The 18,204-nt window shown below is 38.7% G+C and overlaps 1 protein-coding gene across 1 annotated transcript in view; it reads right to left on the bottom strand.

The window, feature by feature from the left end:
* Positions 1-20: 20 nt before the first annotated feature.
* Positions 21-18,204, bottom strand: part of LOC117302896 — a 42,933-nt gene continuing 24,749 nt past the window's right edge. The window contains exons 35-57 of the mRNA XM_033786865.1: positions 17,525-17,666; positions 16,901-17,079; positions 16,421-16,612; positions 15,600-15,741; positions 15,071-15,261; positions 14,247-14,441; positions 13,008-13,149; positions 12,060-12,244; positions 11,433-11,636; positions 10,378-10,519; positions 9,886-10,067; positions 9,071-9,178; positions 8,729-8,842; positions 8,233-8,377; positions 7,871-8,064; positions 7,059-7,256; positions 6,565-6,709; positions 5,966-6,156; positions 5,135-5,338; positions 4,173-4,343; positions 3,055-3,205; positions 2,326-2,528; positions 21-1,324 (exon numbers count right to left, since the gene is read on the bottom strand). Of these exons, the coding sequence (XP_033642756.1) occupies positions 1,163-1,324; positions 2,326-2,528; positions 3,055-3,205; positions 4,173-4,343; positions 5,135-5,338; positions 5,966-6,156; positions 6,565-6,709; positions 7,059-7,256; positions 7,871-8,064; positions 8,233-8,377; positions 8,729-8,842; positions 9,071-9,178; positions 9,886-10,067; positions 10,378-10,519; positions 11,433-11,636; positions 12,060-12,244; positions 13,008-13,149; positions 14,247-14,441; positions 15,071-15,261; positions 15,600-15,741; positions 16,421-16,612; positions 16,901-17,079; positions 17,525-17,666 (3,882 nt within the window). The 3' untranslated portion in view covers positions 21-1,162. The remainder of the gene's footprint in view (positions 1,325-2,325; positions 2,529-3,054; positions 3,206-4,172; positions 4,344-5,134; positions 5,339-5,965; positions 6,157-6,564; positions 6,710-7,058; positions 7,257-7,870; positions 8,065-8,232; positions 8,378-8,728; positions 8,843-9,070; positions 9,179-9,885; positions 10,068-10,377; positions 10,520-11,432; positions 11,637-12,059; positions 12,245-13,007; positions 13,150-14,246; positions 14,442-15,070; positions 15,262-15,599; positions 15,742-16,420; positions 16,613-16,900; positions 17,080-17,524; positions 17,667-18,204) is intronic.

Genomic DNA, 18,204 nt, shown 5'->3' with positions numbered 1-18,204 from the left:
AATGTCTCGAACACCAAAGCCTGATTATTATTATTATTATTTTTAGGTTACAAAGTACACACAAAAATATATTCCGGTTATAAAAAAATACCACAAGTAATCAACTATTGTACACTACACTTAAAAATGATGGAGTAAATGTTGACAACAATTCAATGTCTAATAGATGAAGACAAAAATCAGTTCTAATCAAATGTACACTTTGCCTTGCTATAAAAGTTGTTATTTTGTTCTAGTCAGTGAACTCGACCCGTGTTTCCTCTGGAAAAAAACTATAGTTACAAGTTATTTACTAAGAAAAACTCAAGACTAGACCAATCTTGTTTGGAGGAAAGACAACTTTGTATTTCATGTCATATTATATTGTTGAGCCTGTTGGAATGTAATTTGTTGACAATACAACACTTGAGGAATGTTTGGTTCAATAAATACTACAAAATTTACCAGCATTTATAAATCTAGTGCAGGAAATCTTCCATATGCATGTACAGACACAGTAAAACTGACTTTATTTAATTTTTTTTTAATTGTACAAATCACAAAATATATATAGATGTTTACATCAATTGGGGTTAAGATTTATAATAAAAATAAGACTAGAAGTTTATAAATCTGGTGAATCTAATCTACTCTTTAATTATTTGCTTGAAGTTATAAAAAACTTTTAGAGAGCGTTGGATTCAGGAGCCTTGATAAGGGTTTCCCACGACTACCAAGCGCAATAATTAATAGACAAAATATACATTTTTGTGGATTAATTGGACATTATTTGGATAAAAGTTTTTGTCTATGTCTACTCTAAACGTCAGATTTAATTTCATTTGTTGACAGACAAATGTGTTCCTGATAACTCTTGGAGTACAAAATATTTAATAAGCTAATCGTGCAAGAAGGTCATAACTCATTCTGGGGCCGATTTCATCAAGAGCTAAGATTGATCTAAACTGCAAATCAATTGTTTAGTCAAGTGTGATGTCACAATACTTGTAGTAATATTGAACAGTTGTCTTACAATAATTTTTCTTGCTTTGTGAAATCGAAACCCAGGTCAAACTATTGTATCTAATTATTTGCCGTTGTTTTTGTGCTTACGACTTTGTTACACTTAAAAAAAATCATGTTTGCAAAAAGGTAGGAACTCCTCACACAGCCCTGTTGTACTCTAGTTGGATAGGACCTCATATGTGGCACTGAAACCCATATCAGAGTTGGTTGCACTTGTTGTGAAAGTGATTGTTGTTGTCAGTTCACCTGGGCTACTGAACCAATCTGAAGGGGTCACAAGTGCTGAGCAAATGGCCAAAGTACTGGTGCCTGAAGAAATCTGTTGACAGAAAATAAAAAATAAAGATTGTGTCATATTTTGGAGAGAGATTTCTTCATAAATGTATTTCTCCACATTGTGCTGTTAACAACAAACTTGAGGCATCTGGTGTGAGAATCAAGTCCCCTGTTCATCTGCACTTTTCATACAAAGTTGAAGAAAAGCTACTCACTGATTTGATGCATTTGAAATGGACAGCTGAGTAACTTTCTAGTGTAAAGGCCATGACCAAACTAAACAGATTCAGCGGTAGCTAAAAAGTTCTATTCCTCCCTCCACATTGTCACAGCTGAGTACAGTCAAAGCCAAAGCTGGCCATAGCCGAAGCGTAAGCCAGAGAAGACACTGAATGATGTATGTCTGCCGCAAATGGAGCCTCTTTGTGGAGGGAAGCAGTCTGCAGTGAAGGGTGTGGAGGGACTGGTGGGAGCGCACGTAGCATGCGTGGGTACAAGGCGCCTCCATGGGGAGCTGGTCATAGGCACAGCAGGCCATAGCCAAAGCTGGCCATAGCCGAAGCTTAAGCCAGGGAAGACACTGAATGACACACTACTACTCCATTGGGTCAGGTTTTGCAATAAGTGAATTCAAGTATGCAATAATTTAAACCCAAGGTCATTTATTTTAACCCAGGCTAGTAGACCATTGGCTGACTACTCAGGTCTACCATTTCGAAGCACCCTTCAGACTAGGGTTTCTTCCCCGGTCCCAGTAGCCTTGTTTCATTCTCATCCATAAGTACACAAATGAACCAGGGTGGATTTCACAAAGAGTTAAGAATTGTCTTATCTCGAGTTAGGACGAGTTACTTGTCCCAACCTAACCTTAAGCTTTAATATCTCCTAGGACTAGTTCTAACTCTTTCTGAAATCGACCGTGGTAAAATCAAAATCAAGTGATGCCACTTCAGCAGTTCAGATTCAAATGAATTAGGTGTCTTTATGCGAAAGCTTTTTCTCCGGTCACGACACGAATATGAAAGACGAATATGAAAGACTTACATTTATACTGTCGCCATTTGCACAAGGAGTATCAAAGACGAGGGCCAATTGATTGATGGTGATCTTGAGTATTGTTCCTGCCTCATAGGTCAGTATAAGCTCCCCATTCAAACTATCAGGATAATTGCTCGGGTAGTTTGGGCTCGTAATGGTTCCAGTATCCCCCAATACCAGAGCCCTTGTGGTTGATGGATCATTTACCACTATTAAAAGGGAAAAAAAGAACACAAATTGAGTAATATGCCTGTGATTTTTGTTCACGGAGCTCAGGAAATTATTGAGTATACAGTGCTAACACAGATCAGTGTATATGGGTGAATCCAAAATTATGTACTGGTATATGGTGGATTACATAAAGTGTGTACACTGCTAGCAAAAGTTTTGTCTGCAAAAACCAATTCTGTACTGTTCTTTTTAAGGTTTTTGCACTTAAATGGCAGTGTGAAGCGCTATATAACAGTTATTGTTATTGTTGTTCATCTTTGTAGCATGGTGTTTACGGTGGATTACATCATGTGCTTACACTGACAACAACTGTTTTGTTAACAAAACCAATTCAGTAATTTTCCTTTTAGTTTTTTGCACGTAGAAACGCCAGTATGAAGCGCTATATAACAGTTATTGTTATTTTTCATCTTTTTGTAATTTAAGGTTTATGCACGTTAAAGCGTATTTAGGCCCAAAGTGTTATTGTTATTATTATTATTTCAGGAGATTTTTGTTACATACCAAAGTCAGCACACGGTTGAAGATTACAAGCCATTGTGGTTTCTGGTGTGGATAGGTCAGAGCAAAGGTTGACACTCACAACAGTATCATCAGCCACAGCACGACACGTAACGACACGGGTGCTAGTTCCAGCGCCGCACGTTGTTGAACACTGAAACAACAAATTCAATCAGTCATTATTTTGTTTGGAGATGGACTCGGGCATGATTATTGGTCCGGGGGGGGGGGGGGGGGAATTGCACCAAGGCTAACTTTTTAGGCCTTTTCATTGCAGCTTTTCTTATTTTTCCAAGGGAGAAATACAACCAGAAGTCAGACTAAGGTAGGGAGAATATAAGTCCTAAAAAGGGTCTTGTGAATGTGACCTCATTTGACCTCACCACTGCTGGTCCTCACATGAAGACACACCATGATTATTACTATTATTGTTATTATTTATTCGACAAGATTAATTGCAATGTTGCTGCTACTGTTTACCCTTTAGCGTCAAACTCTAGTTTTGAATCGTATCTGTATACAACGCCAATTATAAATGGAGGGTCCATTTGATCATCAAGACGGTTTAGACTAATGCCCTGCAGGTTTAAGTTGATTAAAGGCACTGGACACTATTGGTAATTACTCAAAATAATTGTTAACATGAAAAATTATTTGGTAACGAGCACGGAAGAGCTGCTGATAGTATAAAACATTGTCAGAAACAGCTCCCTCTGAAGTAACGCAGTTTTTGAGAAAAAAAAAGTAATTTCACACGAAAATATTTGAATTGAATAAGAGACCTCAGTTGAGGTCCCGAGTTCAAAGTATCTAAAAGCACACAACTTGTGCGACAAGGGTGTTTTTTCTTCCATTATTCTCTCGCAAAATTTTTACATGTTTGTTATTTTATGCATATATACACCAAGTGAGAAGACTGGTCTTTGACAATTACCAAAGGTGTCCAGTGCCTTGAAAATAAGTAAATGTTAGGGGGAAGATCATTGATGTAAATAATTAACGACCTGAAAGCTATTCAGCTGCTGGTGCAGGAATACTTGCAGACAAAAATACACATTATTGATTTTCAAAAGCTTGGAATAACAACATAGCTAGAAGAAAAAAAGGAAGTCACTACTCACATCAGAAAAGTCTCCAGTATTGTAATAATACTCTGGGCACGCGCCCATGTTGCAAGCTTCGCTGACAGTGGGTGGTATACCAGGACAATCTGAGAACTGGCCAATTGAACCATCCGGAAGAACACACTGACTGGATCTGGACCTAGTTCCACTTCCACATGATACTGAGCACTAATAGCAAAAGTGTAAAGCAATTTTTATCAACTTAGGGTCACAGATGTAATAAATAATAATATAAGAAAATAAGAAAAGAAAAATGTATAAAGCGTAAAAAACCAATGCAGATCGACTCCGGCTCAATGTAACAAAAAACAACAAATTGCTCTATGAAAAAAAAACTGTTCAAGACGTCCATAAAATTACACTTTCATAATTGCATAGAGAGTAAATAATATCTTTGGTTTTTACTAAACACTGACGTATGATGATGACTATAAAGTGCTTTTAAATTTTTACAGGCAACGTGAGTGGGGGAAGTGTTAAATATAAGACAAATTTGCATCTAATCCTTAAACAGGTACTTCAGCGAATTAGTTTTTGACAGGAATGCTATTTGATCTGGTTTATAACGTGTTTGTTTACCATTTAAATGTAATTTGTACACTTCTGAATTTTTCATAATTATCGATTGAGGGTTTGAGTTAAGTTCGTGACACTTGTGTCCCTGAGCAAGACACTTAACTATAGTTGCTTCTCTCCACCCAGATGGGTGAGGGCAGAATGGTTCTTGTGATTGATTTAGCATAATAGTGTGATACATATTTGGCAGCACAGGCTGTATACTCCACAGGGAGCTGAGAAGGTTTAAGGAATGAATATGGCCCACTGACCAAGGGTACTAATGTTTGAAGCACTTTGAGACGCCCTTTGGGTGTATAACGTGCTTTAAAAAAAAATGTTTATTTTTATTATATTATTTTTTACTATTATTACTAAAAAGCGAATACAAAACGTCATCTTACCGCAGACCAAGCTGTAGTTGAATATGATCCAGTCGGGCAAGCGTCATCGAATGAATAGTTCAGGACATACATGTTAGGCTGGTTGTCCGTTGCGTCAGTGGCGGATACGACTCTAACAATACTTGAGCGAGATCTCCAGGTTCCAGTGGGAGCCACTTGACCACAAAGTTTCAAGTTAAGCTCTGGAAAACTAGAATCAATTATCTATTCAAGAAATAGATATTTAGAATGTATAATTAAATCACTTCCTAAATTTATAGGACAAAGTTTTTAGTGTATTTTTCAAAGGAACGAAATGCAAAAGTGCTACAAAATTCTGAAAACAAAACAAAAACAAACTAAATAATAAACAAACTACACTAGGATCAACAGATAAAAGAATGTGATCTGCTCAAATAAGAAAATACTTTCTAGAGTTGACATTTGTGATAATAAAAAACTATAAGTTTTTATAGAGGGGCCACTACACTCAAGGGGTGAAGCTGAGGGGAAGACAGTGTTTGAGCTATGTCAGTGTCGTAAGGAGATATGCTGGCCCAGAGACCACAACATAGTAAGCTGCCTGCATAAAGACCAGGGAAGATTTAAACATGCCGCCAAGGAGCCCAACTAAGAGTGTCATGATTGATTGTATAACACATGGGGACATTGACTCCCAAAATGGCACAATCAAGAATAGACCATATATCATCAAGCTGCCATCTTAGGGGTAAAACGATGACGAAACAACTGAAACACACATGAGGCCGCCCTACTGGTATGACATTATGTGTGTTAAGGTCTATTTTATGATGATGGCCTCAGAGGGGGATGGGGGGGGGGGTTACTCACTTCAAGATAGTCACCATCGCAAACACCTGGAGCCGACTCCTCGATGTCAATTGACAAAATGTCAATTTTGGCGCAGGAGTCAACACGGACAACAAGGTTATTGGTGCAGGTCGCATTGACTTGGTATTCAGCAGCAGTAGGGGCAGTCAGTGGGACGATGGGATTGTTCTCCGTCAGAACTCGATCACACTCTGTGTGAAAAACAAACAAACAAACAATTAAATTACCAACATATTATAATAATTATGTCATTTGTCATATTTGTTTTTTTGTTTATTTTTATTATTTTTTTGTTTGGGGGGGGGGGGGATAACCTCCCTTTCCCGCAGCTGGCAAGCTGAATTACGAAGGATGTGTCTACAACATGTTTGAGCTGGAGATACAAGGGTATCTCTTGACAACCAATCCATGCTGACACACATATGGCCAAGAAGCAGAGCGAGTAGTCTTGGTGCAAGACGTTGTTATTCACACTATCACTCAACCATCGCGATCCCCCCTAGCTGCGCACATTACTAGTGTCTCCTGCACCAAGACTACTTTTTTCAGAACATAGTGAGAACGAGTTTGGTGTGATGGGAAAGGAATACATGCAGTACCTTGAGGACATTCAAAATCATTGCAGACATTTGAATCATCTGGACGAGCATCTGTACAAAGAATCTCAGGTACTTCTACATTCAAGTCGGTTCTCTCACAGGTTACATCTCGAACTTGTGTGCCGCCTCCACAAGACAAGGAGCACTATAATGAACAAATTTTCAATTTTATCTGATATTATTAATATAATACTTGTAAAGCGCAACATATCCACCTAACAAGTAGGCTCTCAAGGTGCGACAAAAAGGCACAATTAACAGAATAAAAACTGTGCCGTTGTAGGCAATTAACATGAGGTGGGTTTTAAGAGAAGTTTTGAAGGAGCTAAAGGTGACATAGAGCGAACAATGTGAGGAAGGTTGTTGGCAGCAGTACGGAAAGATCTGTCTCCCCAGCAGAAGATGTTGACTTGCTGAATGAAGACCAGCTCGACTGGAGTTATAAGGCTTGATGAGCTCAAATAAATATAATGCTGCAGTAGGCTTATTCTTACCTGTGAAAATTGTCCTGCCCTATACATGAACGATGGACAAGCAGCAGTACGGACATATAGTGCAAAGGTGTCCGTGGATTGTTCGTAGTTATCAGATGAGAAGACAACAGTTGCATTTGGTGTCAGCGAAAGGAAGGTTGGTGCGACTGTAGATCCACAATACTCTTGACTGTACATGTCGTACACGCCATCCGTAAACTGTCAAGAATAACATTTCATTCTATTCAATTGAAACTTGAATTCATTTTCAAATTACTTTTGTGCTAGTGCAAAATAGTCATAACTCGATTCTGCAACAAGTTCGTAAACAAATTTGAGAAAGACACTTAACTACAATTTCTTCTCTCCACCCATGGGGAAATGGGTACCTGTGAGGGCAGAGATGGTTCTTGTGATTGATTTAGCCGATTAGCACATATTTGTTGCACAGGCTGTATACTCCCCAGGGAGCTGAAATGGTTTAAGGAAATAATTGAATGGCAAAGTGACCAGGGGTCATTATGAGATGCCCTTCGGGTGTATAAAGTGCTATATAAAACCAATTCTTATTATTCCATCTTATCACAGCATGCAAAAGAAAGATCCTATTTTCATTTGTGCCGGTAACTCCTCCAGGCTGCATCCCATAGCCTTAGATCTCGAGGGTCTTTCTTAGGATCCTTGCTGTTCCCAATAGCGCCGCCTTCTTACATTCATTACATCTATTCTTACATTTGTCCCTATTTCGTCCAGATGTTTCCCCACTGCTTTCGATAACCACCACCATAACTTATTTTTATTATTATTACGATTATTATTCAATATTTACTCACCGAAAGAAAGCTAGTTGAGCAAGTGTTGTTCTCATCCGGATCGGACAGATGAAATGACAGAGCACTGACTTGCACACAAGAGGTGTCCGCAGTGATTGTGTATTCACAATTCACATCACTGGTCCATGTGCCATCTTTAGGGGGTGCCATGATCACTGGTACAGTACTGCTTAGTTGATATACAGCATCACAAGCTGAAACACAATGCGAAGGATCAAGTTAAACTTGGGTTTTTTCTTTACTTCTACTATGATACTCTGTAGGTTCCATAAGACAGGATGTAATGCCGAGGGACCTCACCAAACACAAGAAACTCTTTAGAAAAGTAATCAGACATAAGAAGAAATGGCTTGATAACTCACATGGGCAAACCGGCTGTCGAGGACATGGTCTTGTTTCAGCTGGCTTGGGGTCCGTGCACATATCATCGGGCACAACTTCATTTGTAGCCAGTCTCATACATTCAACAGGGCGTGTGTTTATACCTTCACCACATGTGACACTGCACTGTAAATCCAAAGAACAAGTACAAACAAAAACGTGTTTATTTTTTATGATAGTTCTGAAAGCCCACGCGCATGCAAACAATTTAATTCGCAATCAATACATATGAGTAATCAATGTAAAATTACAAAGTATGCGCTAAGGTTTGCTGCGATTTGTGAATATAGGACTCCTATGTTAAATTTGAGTGTTAAAACAGCTGCATTACAAAGTAAGGTATCACACCTGACACATATTCCACCAACCAAACGACAAGGATCGTACACCAGTCAGGTACACAAACCAAGTATGTTGGCATTGCTACTACGATATGTAATCGTTAGCGACAGATTTCCAGTTACATAAGGCACTGACCTCACTGAAGTTTCCAGCGATGAATCCAAACTCTGGGCAGTCCACTTCGGTCAAGTAAAACTGGAACCTGCTGTTGTCTGGGATATCCTCACCACTGTTAAGTGTCACCATGACCTAGACAATAAAAGGTTAATCAAAGGTCAACGGTCAAAGGTCAGTGTAGGGGTCAGATAAAAAATTATGACAATTGTTTCTTTGTAGTCTGAAGGAACCAAAAAAAGTGCATGTAAAAAAAATTCAGATTAAACAGGAGTAAAGTTTATGAATAATACTTCTGCCAAACAAAAGACAATCATGTCCGAGAATTGTGTCTTTGTAGTCTGTAAGAACGAGGAGACATACCTGTCCAGAGCGTGACTCCCAGCTGTAAAGTGAGAAATCATCAGGCTGTCTTATTGGTCCATCTCCACAGATCCTTTGGTTCAAGAACTCCGCTTCTACATCCCTTATCTATTGACAATATATATAAAATAGTCAATAAATTAACAAATGTGTCGGAAAATGTTTCGGTAGTGTTGGTTCTGAAAAGAATGTATGGTTGACAAAATTACTCAATGTTTCAACTCAATTCAATATTGGTTTATTTTATAAAAATACAGTGCCAAATAAAAAGTCTGAGACAAAGGGAATTTGGTATACAATAAAAGAGTAAAGCTTTGAATGGTGTGGATGAATAGGATGAAACGATTCATAAATAGTAAACTTGTGGGAGTGCTGGCTCTGAAAAGAGCCGGTGTGGTCTCAGCGTTTCAAACAGTACACTCTACTTGTCTTCAGAAGAAAGACATTTACACATGGTGTATAGGCCTACCGCATACCTCACCTAATTATACTCTTACCAGGCAAAGTTTCAAATCCTACATAAAGGTCAAATATATTGCACAGTTTGTTAACATTTGTCGCCCCAGTACCTCAATGACTTCATGTCATATTGCTATGTGCGTGATTTTATGTTTTTCCTATAATTAATTGTAACATTTTACTGCTTTATAATGTTAAATATTTGTATCAATCCTATTATTGCTGCTTGCGCTGTTTGAATAACATAACATAACATAACAATTAAAATTTATAAGGCGCAATTTATAAGGCTCAATTCCATAATGCTGAATAAAACAAAAATTAAAATAACAAAATGTAAAAAAAATTAATTTTACCTGAACGTAGGTGTCGCCACACATGTCCCCTTCTGGTGTCGGAAGGTTGAAATCCAAGAATGTGATACGAAGACATCGTGAAGAAGTGATGTTGTAGTTACATGTACGCTGAGGATCGAAGCTCTCAGGATGGTTGGGGCTCAACAGCTGATATGGCAAGGAGTCAATCGTCCCATCACAAGCTGCAAAAGGTCAAAGGGTCAAAAGTCAAGGATCAAGTGGATGCCATGGCAGTTCTGTCTAAGCATTCTTGGTGCAAAACTTTATAGAGCTGCAAATTGTCATGTTACTTAAGTAGAACCATCAGCTTAGTATGCATAAAAAGCCTATTTTAAAGGCGAGCAAGAGAAGTTAGGCAGCCAGCTTGGGCATCTCGCCGTCTCCCTAGAGAGCCAAGATATATTAAAATGAATGTTATTGGCCTAATGATCAGGGCACGTAGTGTACACATGTATAAAGCGCATTGATGGTTATTGTGTCTTTATTACTCACATGGACAAAGCTGACTGTTGCAGAGCTCCGTATCGACTGGTTTCATATCAGTACAGAGCTGCTCATCGACGACAAGACCACTCTCCAGATGTATACAGCTAACATCACGCTGTCTGGTTCCTCCTCCACATTCTCGATCACACTGCATTAAATTCATGCAAAAACAGAGTTAGTCGAGTTACCAAGCCCAAGATCGTTAACTGGGTGACCAGTAACTGTGACCCCACTTGACCTCAACACAGTTACATACAGCATGAGTTCACAAACGAGTTCACGCTACACTGGTTACCCTTTTTGAGTTTGCTGTCAAAATAGATTCTTGAAACAGATGCATTTATAAGAGTAACTAGCCCTTAACAGACCAATCGAACATGTTTTAGTTTTAGAATATGTATAAATATATTGACTATGCATATTTTTTTGGAACGGGGCATTTATACAAAAATTCCAGGGGATTCCAGGTATTGCACCGTTCCCTATATCAAGATCTGGCACAATTTCATGAAGCTGTGAAGACAAATAAATATGCTAAGCAGAGAAATTGTGAAGAGCAAAAACCGATCCAAAGCTAATTTGATGTACGCAACTTGTGACAGGTACTCCGCTCATTGTTACTTTTTTACAATTATTCTGAATAAACAGATTTCTGCCTGGGAATAATTTCATAAAGCTACATCAGCAGAAAATATTGCTGAACAATTTCTCAGCAGAAATGAGCAGGATACTAATTTAACGAATTGCACTTGTGACGTTGCAGTTGGTTGGTAACCGTTATTCTGCTAAGCATAACTTTGTGCTTAAGCAACTCTATCAGGGATGTAATAGGCTGTTGAGAAAACAAAAACTGAACTCTGAGTGCAAAGTGCAAAAGCATGCAAGCTCAAAAACATGTAATCATGAATCCAAATATTAACATTTATCTTTGGTTTTGAAAGCCCCACTCTGCAATCTAAAGCATTATTATATGTTTTTTTCTTCTTCATTTTCTCATGAGTTTCACCCAGAGAAATCACATCCCTGCTCTATGAAATCAGGCCCTGGTGTCAACTACTTACGTCCTGCCATTCAGACGCTACGTAACCAGTGGTCGGGCACACGGCAGTGAATATGTTGTATAACTGGTAGCCTTCACCGAATGTCGCCGGGTTACTGTCGGTAATAAGCGTTACATTCAGCGTCTGTCCTCGTGAGACCACACCTTGCGGGGTTGACCTTCCACAGATGCGGTATGAAAACGGCTGGTTACTGTTGTCCTCGACCTTCAAAGTCAAATTCAAGATTGTTCCGTCATATCACAAAAAGAGTAAACAAAACTTTGAATGTGGTTTGGTTTCCTGTACGTGATTGAAATCCCTGCATAATTGAAATCCCTGCATAATTATGAGATATAAGGGTAGCTTAGAGGGAGACAAAATTACCGGGACAAACTACAGCACCAATTTTTAAGGATAGCTTTCTACCCTCTTTATCTTTAATCGGTGTACGTAAATCTGTGGACGTACAACAAGTATCACTGGTCACTATTGGTAATTACTCAAAATAATTGTTTGCATACAAATTTGTTTGGTAACAATGGGGAGCTGTTGACCCTTTGGAGGACACGACAATCAAACACTTTTAAAATGGCACATCCAGGGAAAATTTGAAATATAAAAAAACCCAATAATATGTGGATGTTTTACCAGTAGGTAGTCCGTATCGCAGATGCCATCAGGATTGGGTTCTGGAAGCTCAAACTGAATGAAGAGAAGTTCCACGCAGCCTCCTAGATTGGTGTATAAGTAGTTGCAGCTGTACTCGAAGTACGGCTGAGGAAAGTTAAGACTGGCAACAGTTTGTCGTTCAGTTAATATCACCTCATTGCATTCTGGAAATAACAGAAGAAATGATGAAGCTCAACACCAGTGTTCAAGAAAGTTACTTTCTTAATCAACCTTTCCTAATTGGTCATTACTCAAAATAATTGTTAGCATACAATCTCACTAGGTAATGGGTAATGGAGAGCAGTTGAGAGTATAAAACATTGTAAGAAACGGCTCCCTCTGAAGTAATGTAATTTTGAGAAATAGGTAATTTCTCACTCAAATATTTAAAGACTTGAGACCTGAAGCCCTTTTTAGGCATCTGAAAGCACACAAATTTATGCAACAAGGGTGTTTTTCTTCCACTATTCTCTTGCAACTTCAATGACCAATTGAGTCAAAGTTTTCACAGATTTTTTATTTTATGCATATGTTGGGATACACCCAGAAAGAACACTGGTCTTAGACTATTAGTGTTAATATGGTTTTGCCCTGATGTTTAAAATATCAACAATTAAAGTACCAGGGAGGTGATGGGCTGTTGAGAAAAAACCTCAAGTGCAAAAGCATGCGAGCTTGAAAACTTTCGATCATGAAAATATTAACATTTATCTTTTGTCTTAAAAGACCTACTCCGCAATTTGGGTCACTCTTTCTAGTTTTCATCTTTCATTTTTTATGAATTTGCTTTTTATAAAAATTGAAAATTATTATTAATATTATTATTTTATTTTTTTGGGGGGGGGGGGGGTAGCCCAAAACGAATTCTACATCCCTGAAGTGCTTTGATTACAAAGTTTGCCTTTCTAGTAAGGGCCGAGTCCTCACCAGGGCATGCCTCTTCATTGCAGGGTCTAGTGGCTAACGGTCTCGTATCTTGGCACATCTCATCTGCAACTACAAGATCAGTTGATAAATCTAGGCATTCAACGGTGCGTTCCTGGATGCCACCTCCACATGGACGAGAACACTAAACAAGAAACAAAGATTACAAAAGTGTTCCGTTAATCACAATGTCTGAGGATACCAACTCAATAGCTAAAGCATGCGATCTACAAAATGTTCATGGCGTGTCCAAGTATTACTGTTCAACCAGACCCATAGAGTTATATATAAGAACTAGAGGGCGCACTGGCTACTACACGCGCCCCGGCATGTGCGCAGGCGGCCATTTTCTAAGTTGAACAAACAGGCATTGCTCAGCGTGTGTTTGTGCGGCCATTTTGTAAGTTGACAAAACAGGATCGCGTCAGCATTCAATAAATACAAACTCCAACGTGTACATGTACTTCATATTCAACGCGCATGAAGAATTGTGCGGGTGATTTCTCGCGGTCCCTTGGCGTTTGTGCAAGAAGCATCACCAGTGCGCCCTCTAGTTCTTGTATATAACTCTATGACCGGACCCAAGCTCTGGTGTTATCACCAAAGTGTGGGTTCGACTCCAGGTCATGACATGTGTGCCCCTGAAAAAGGCACTTGAGCCGAAATGCTTTGTAAAACGGTGATGCATTCTGCTTTACCAGCCAGGCTCCTAGTGGATATAGACGATGTGACCTATGTTTACATTCAAACCGCCCTCTGTTGAATAAACACTGTATACGTCATGTTTCACCGTGCAAAAAGACACGTAGTCATGGTAAGATTGCATACACTTTCTAGCTGGCTGCCAAAACACAAAGGTTTTTGCCCGGCGGTATGTGTGTGAATCATGAATTATGTTAATCAAAAATCAAAAACAAATTCTTGCATTTAAGTGTAAATATCAATCAAGTACAAATGAACTTTGAAGTTATTCATAGGTCAAATACAAACAAACCACAATCTTTTACAAGTGCGCAGGAACTGAGGTTTTTCGGCGGAAATTCCTATTTAAGGTATAGAAGAAAAATCAAAAACAGTACAAATTTCTTCATGATGGAAAGGAACAGATCTTATATATTAGTGTGTCGTTTCACAACAATAGCTATAGATTAAATCTTGAGACCGAGAATGCCTCGTCAGCTGCCACTCTTTTAAATATGTTTTGAAATAAATACAAAAATGTTGACTGTGGTTTGAACCTACTTCGCTAAATGGTCCGAAACTGTATCCAAATGCAGGGCAAGTAATGAAGCTGACGTAGGCATTAAAACCTGCAGCCGTGTTCTCCTCATCAGAAGAAAACTCCAAAATGACCTCCCTATCTCGAGATGACCAAATGATTTCAGTACTGCTTCCACAGTACCTCCTGTCAAGGGAAACTGTTGATAGATCCTTAATCTGAAAATGAAAAATATATATATATATATATTCATAAATACAGTTTCATTGTTCATATTATTGGTGGAGAGCATGTCACGTGGGGTGTTTAAACAGCTGATAAAGACATACCTGAAGCTGTTTATAACTGGCTGGCTTCGCGTGTTGGGTGCGCAAGCTCATGTACGCCAATTTAGTTACACGGAACGCAATATATAGCTTTTAGAATTAGCACGTCATCTATTATTCCTTTGCTTACACGTAACGCAACACGCACCACACACAGCCATTACCCTGCTGGTTTTAAACATCCATTTACTCTTTTACTCCCTTATTTAACAATAAATTCTCATTTATACCCTTAAGCACTGCTACTTCAAAAATCACAAACATTATCAGTGTCTGAAAGTAATTAGAGAGAAATGAATTTGATGGTAATTATATTAGTAATTAATTGTTCTAGAAAAAAGGATGGATACGATTTACGTCAAGGTTCAATACCTCAAGACCTTGTCAAAATGGAAGTGATACAACTATGTTTGAGAGCGCCTTTAAACGGTAAAAAGTAAGACACAATAAAACAATTTAATTTAATTCAATTCAATTCAATTTATCAAAATCTGCAGATAGATTTTCTTAGATTGTCTTACATGTACAAAGTCCTTATCGCAAATTGGAAGTTCACCGGTGCCTTCTTCCAGATCAAACGTAATAAAACGAACACTGACACACATATCTTCTGGAGCAGTGATATTATATTCGCAGTTGATACTGATAGGGTATTCAGCGGGAAAATCGGGACTTGTGATGAAGCTTGGAGATGTCACTTCTACATCACAGACTGCAAGGAAACAAGGAAAAACATATTAGGATGCAAATTTAACATCTATTTAATCTTTGCAGTACCTGCAGGTAGTATGTATAACTGAGAAGTCTCCTGAAAAATCTGGGCGGTAGTAGAATATATAGCAAGACAGTTCTCTTAAAAACAAAACCTACCTGGCAAGTAGACACACACATGGTGTTACCGCAAACCAAATATAAAGCAAGACAGTTCTCTAAAGAACAAAACCTACCTGGCAAGTAGACACACACAGTGTTACCCCAAAACAAATCTAAATAAAAACTTCATTGCAGAAAGAAAAAACAAATTCTATGTTTGAATGCGTCAAGACTTACATGGACAATCCTCCAATCCACAAGGTTGCGTTGAGGGCGGCATTGCTCCAGAGCACATTGCGTTATCGACCTGAACATTCATAGAGCGACTCTTACAATAGACTTCTCTCATTTGTGTACCACCGCCACAGCTTACGTCACACTGCCAGGAAAATAAACAATTTAAAAACATCAGAATGGAGGATACAAAATTCACATTTTAAATAACACCCTTTAAATAGTGACTTTCGCAAAGTGCTCAGATGCTGACAAGAAAAAACAATGGGAATGAAATTTTTAAAAACAAGAGGGAAAACACGACCAGGTAAAGCCTGAAGCATTCAGGCAAAGACAGTCCAGCAAAAGTTGCTCTTTCTATGATGAAACGGTGCAGACCAAGCTGGGCGAGAGTTTTTGATTAGAAAAGTATATTTTCAGTTTAGTGGGGGTAACTTTAACTCCTTGCACTCATTCGGAGACAAGGTCTAGGTATTGGGTGCCAAGAGAAATCCAGGATTGAAGCCGTCAAGATAAAAACATAGAAGGCTAAATCGAGGGGGCTTGAAACACCGCCCGATTATTGGACAACAGATGGTTCTCTACCAGAGGGAGAGGGAGCCTTCCAAGAATGCGTTGATTACATTTTGCCTCACGAGTTAACACAAACCTTCCGGTAAACCTTAGCTTGGTTCATACTTCCTGCAAATGCGAAGCGAATTTTGACATCACATAGGTGTTTTCGAAGTGAAAGTTTCCCAAGAGTCGAGCACAAGTCGGCTGATGCGAATTATTTGCTGCGAATTTGTCAAGTGTAAACCGAGCTTTAGTGTTGGTCTTCTTACCTGCGAGTAATCTCCAGTGAAGTAGAAGGTATCGGGACATTCTGCATACGATACAAAGATGTTGAACCCATTATTGGTCACTGAGGCATCACTGATGAACTCGAGGTGAACGTTACCGGTTGTAGACTGATACATCGAGAGTGGATCATCTCCACAGAGGGGTGGCAGAGTAGCAACTCCCTCCTCAAAAATCTATTTCAAACAAAATAAAAATGCAAAAAAATAGTTAAAGGCCTGACGTTTCGACCCTTGCAGAGCCTTTCTCCAAGGCTTAATGACAACACAACAAACATGAACAGGTAACTAAAGTAAAACAAATTAACTGTTGTTTAAAAGAACAATACAGAATTAAATTTTCCTAACAAAACAGTTGCATGCAGTGTAAGCACTTTATGTTATCCACTGTAATTAATTAATAATTAATTAATTAAACTGACAAATGTGTAGAAGTTTGAGATCGATCAGACTTGAGACACTTACAGTGAGGGAGTCACATTCACATTCAGAGCAGCTCTGCAAATTAAAATCCAAGAACTGAAGAATGATGCAGCCATCAGGGTTGGTAATGTTGTAATGACAGTCCAGCATGGTCAGATATGGAGTAGGGAAATCAGGGCTGGAAAGCAGGCTCTGTCCAGGACCAAAGCTGGCATCACAGTCTACAGACAAGAACAACAAAAGGTTTTATTCAAATGTTCTAATAATAATAATAATAATAAGTAGTTTTTATATGGCGCATTTCACACCCGAAGGGCGTCTCAAAGTGCTTCCAACATTATTACCCCTGGGGTCGATTTCAGAAAGAGTTAGAACTAGTCCTAACTTAGGATGTCCTAGGGGATATTAAAAACGTATGGCTCATCCTAAGTAACTCGTCTTAACTCAAGATGAGACTAGTCTTAACTCTTTGTGAAATCCAACCCCGGTTACTGGGCCATTAAAACCATTTTGATTTTTCTGTGCCTAGGGATCGTTTATCCTTAACTTTGACAACTTCTTCTTTAGAACACAGAATACAATATTTATGAAAACATTAAGCAAGACACTTAACCATGATGCTTTGTTCTACGGATGGGACAAAGCCGATGGTCCTGTGGTATTTACCTTCACATGGATGGGTATTACAAGCCCGAGAGCTTGTTGGCAGAGGGTTGCGACAAAAAGCAAGATCTACATCGAAGTTATCGGACAATCTAACACAAGTGATTGTTCGATCTTGGGTACCGCCACCACAGCGTGCAGAACACTGTCAAAACAAAGCAATACATAAATTGAATGAGAATTAAGACTGAATGAGAATGATAAAGAGTAAACAGCACAGACGCTGAAACTTGTTTCTAATCAGGGCCCAATTTCATAAAGCCTGTAAGCACAAAAGTTTGCTTAGCATGAAATTTCTTCCTTAATAAAAATAGGATTACCAACCAAATTTCCATTTGTTGCATGTTGCTTCATACTGGTATCCAGCTGTTCTTTGCTTATCCTGAAAATCATGTGGCAATTTGGTTGGTAATCCTGTTTTTATTCAAGGAAGAAATTTCATGCTTAGCAAATTTTTGTGCTTACAGGCTTTTTGAAATTGGGTCCGATGTACTGAACCATGCCCCAGTTCAGATCATAAAATAACAATTGACATCAATATAGTAAGGTTTGCGATGTGGTAACAATGATATTCTCTAATTGAGTCAGGGTGGTTCTGAAACCTACGCTTCTTTTCAGAACCACTCCAACTCTTTTTAGAGATTATCATTACACGGTGTTACCGCAAACCTTACCATATCGTA

This window comes from Asterias rubens, chromosome 19, assembly GCF_902459465.1.
Source record: "Asterias rubens chromosome 19, eAstRub1.3, whole genome shotgun sequence".
Taxonomy (NCBI): Eukaryota; Metazoa; Echinodermata; class Asteroidea; order Forcipulatida; family Asteriidae; genus Asterias; species Asterias rubens.
Note: the sequence above shows the minus strand (reverse complement) of the source record. Positions and strands in the feature narration are given on the sequence as shown.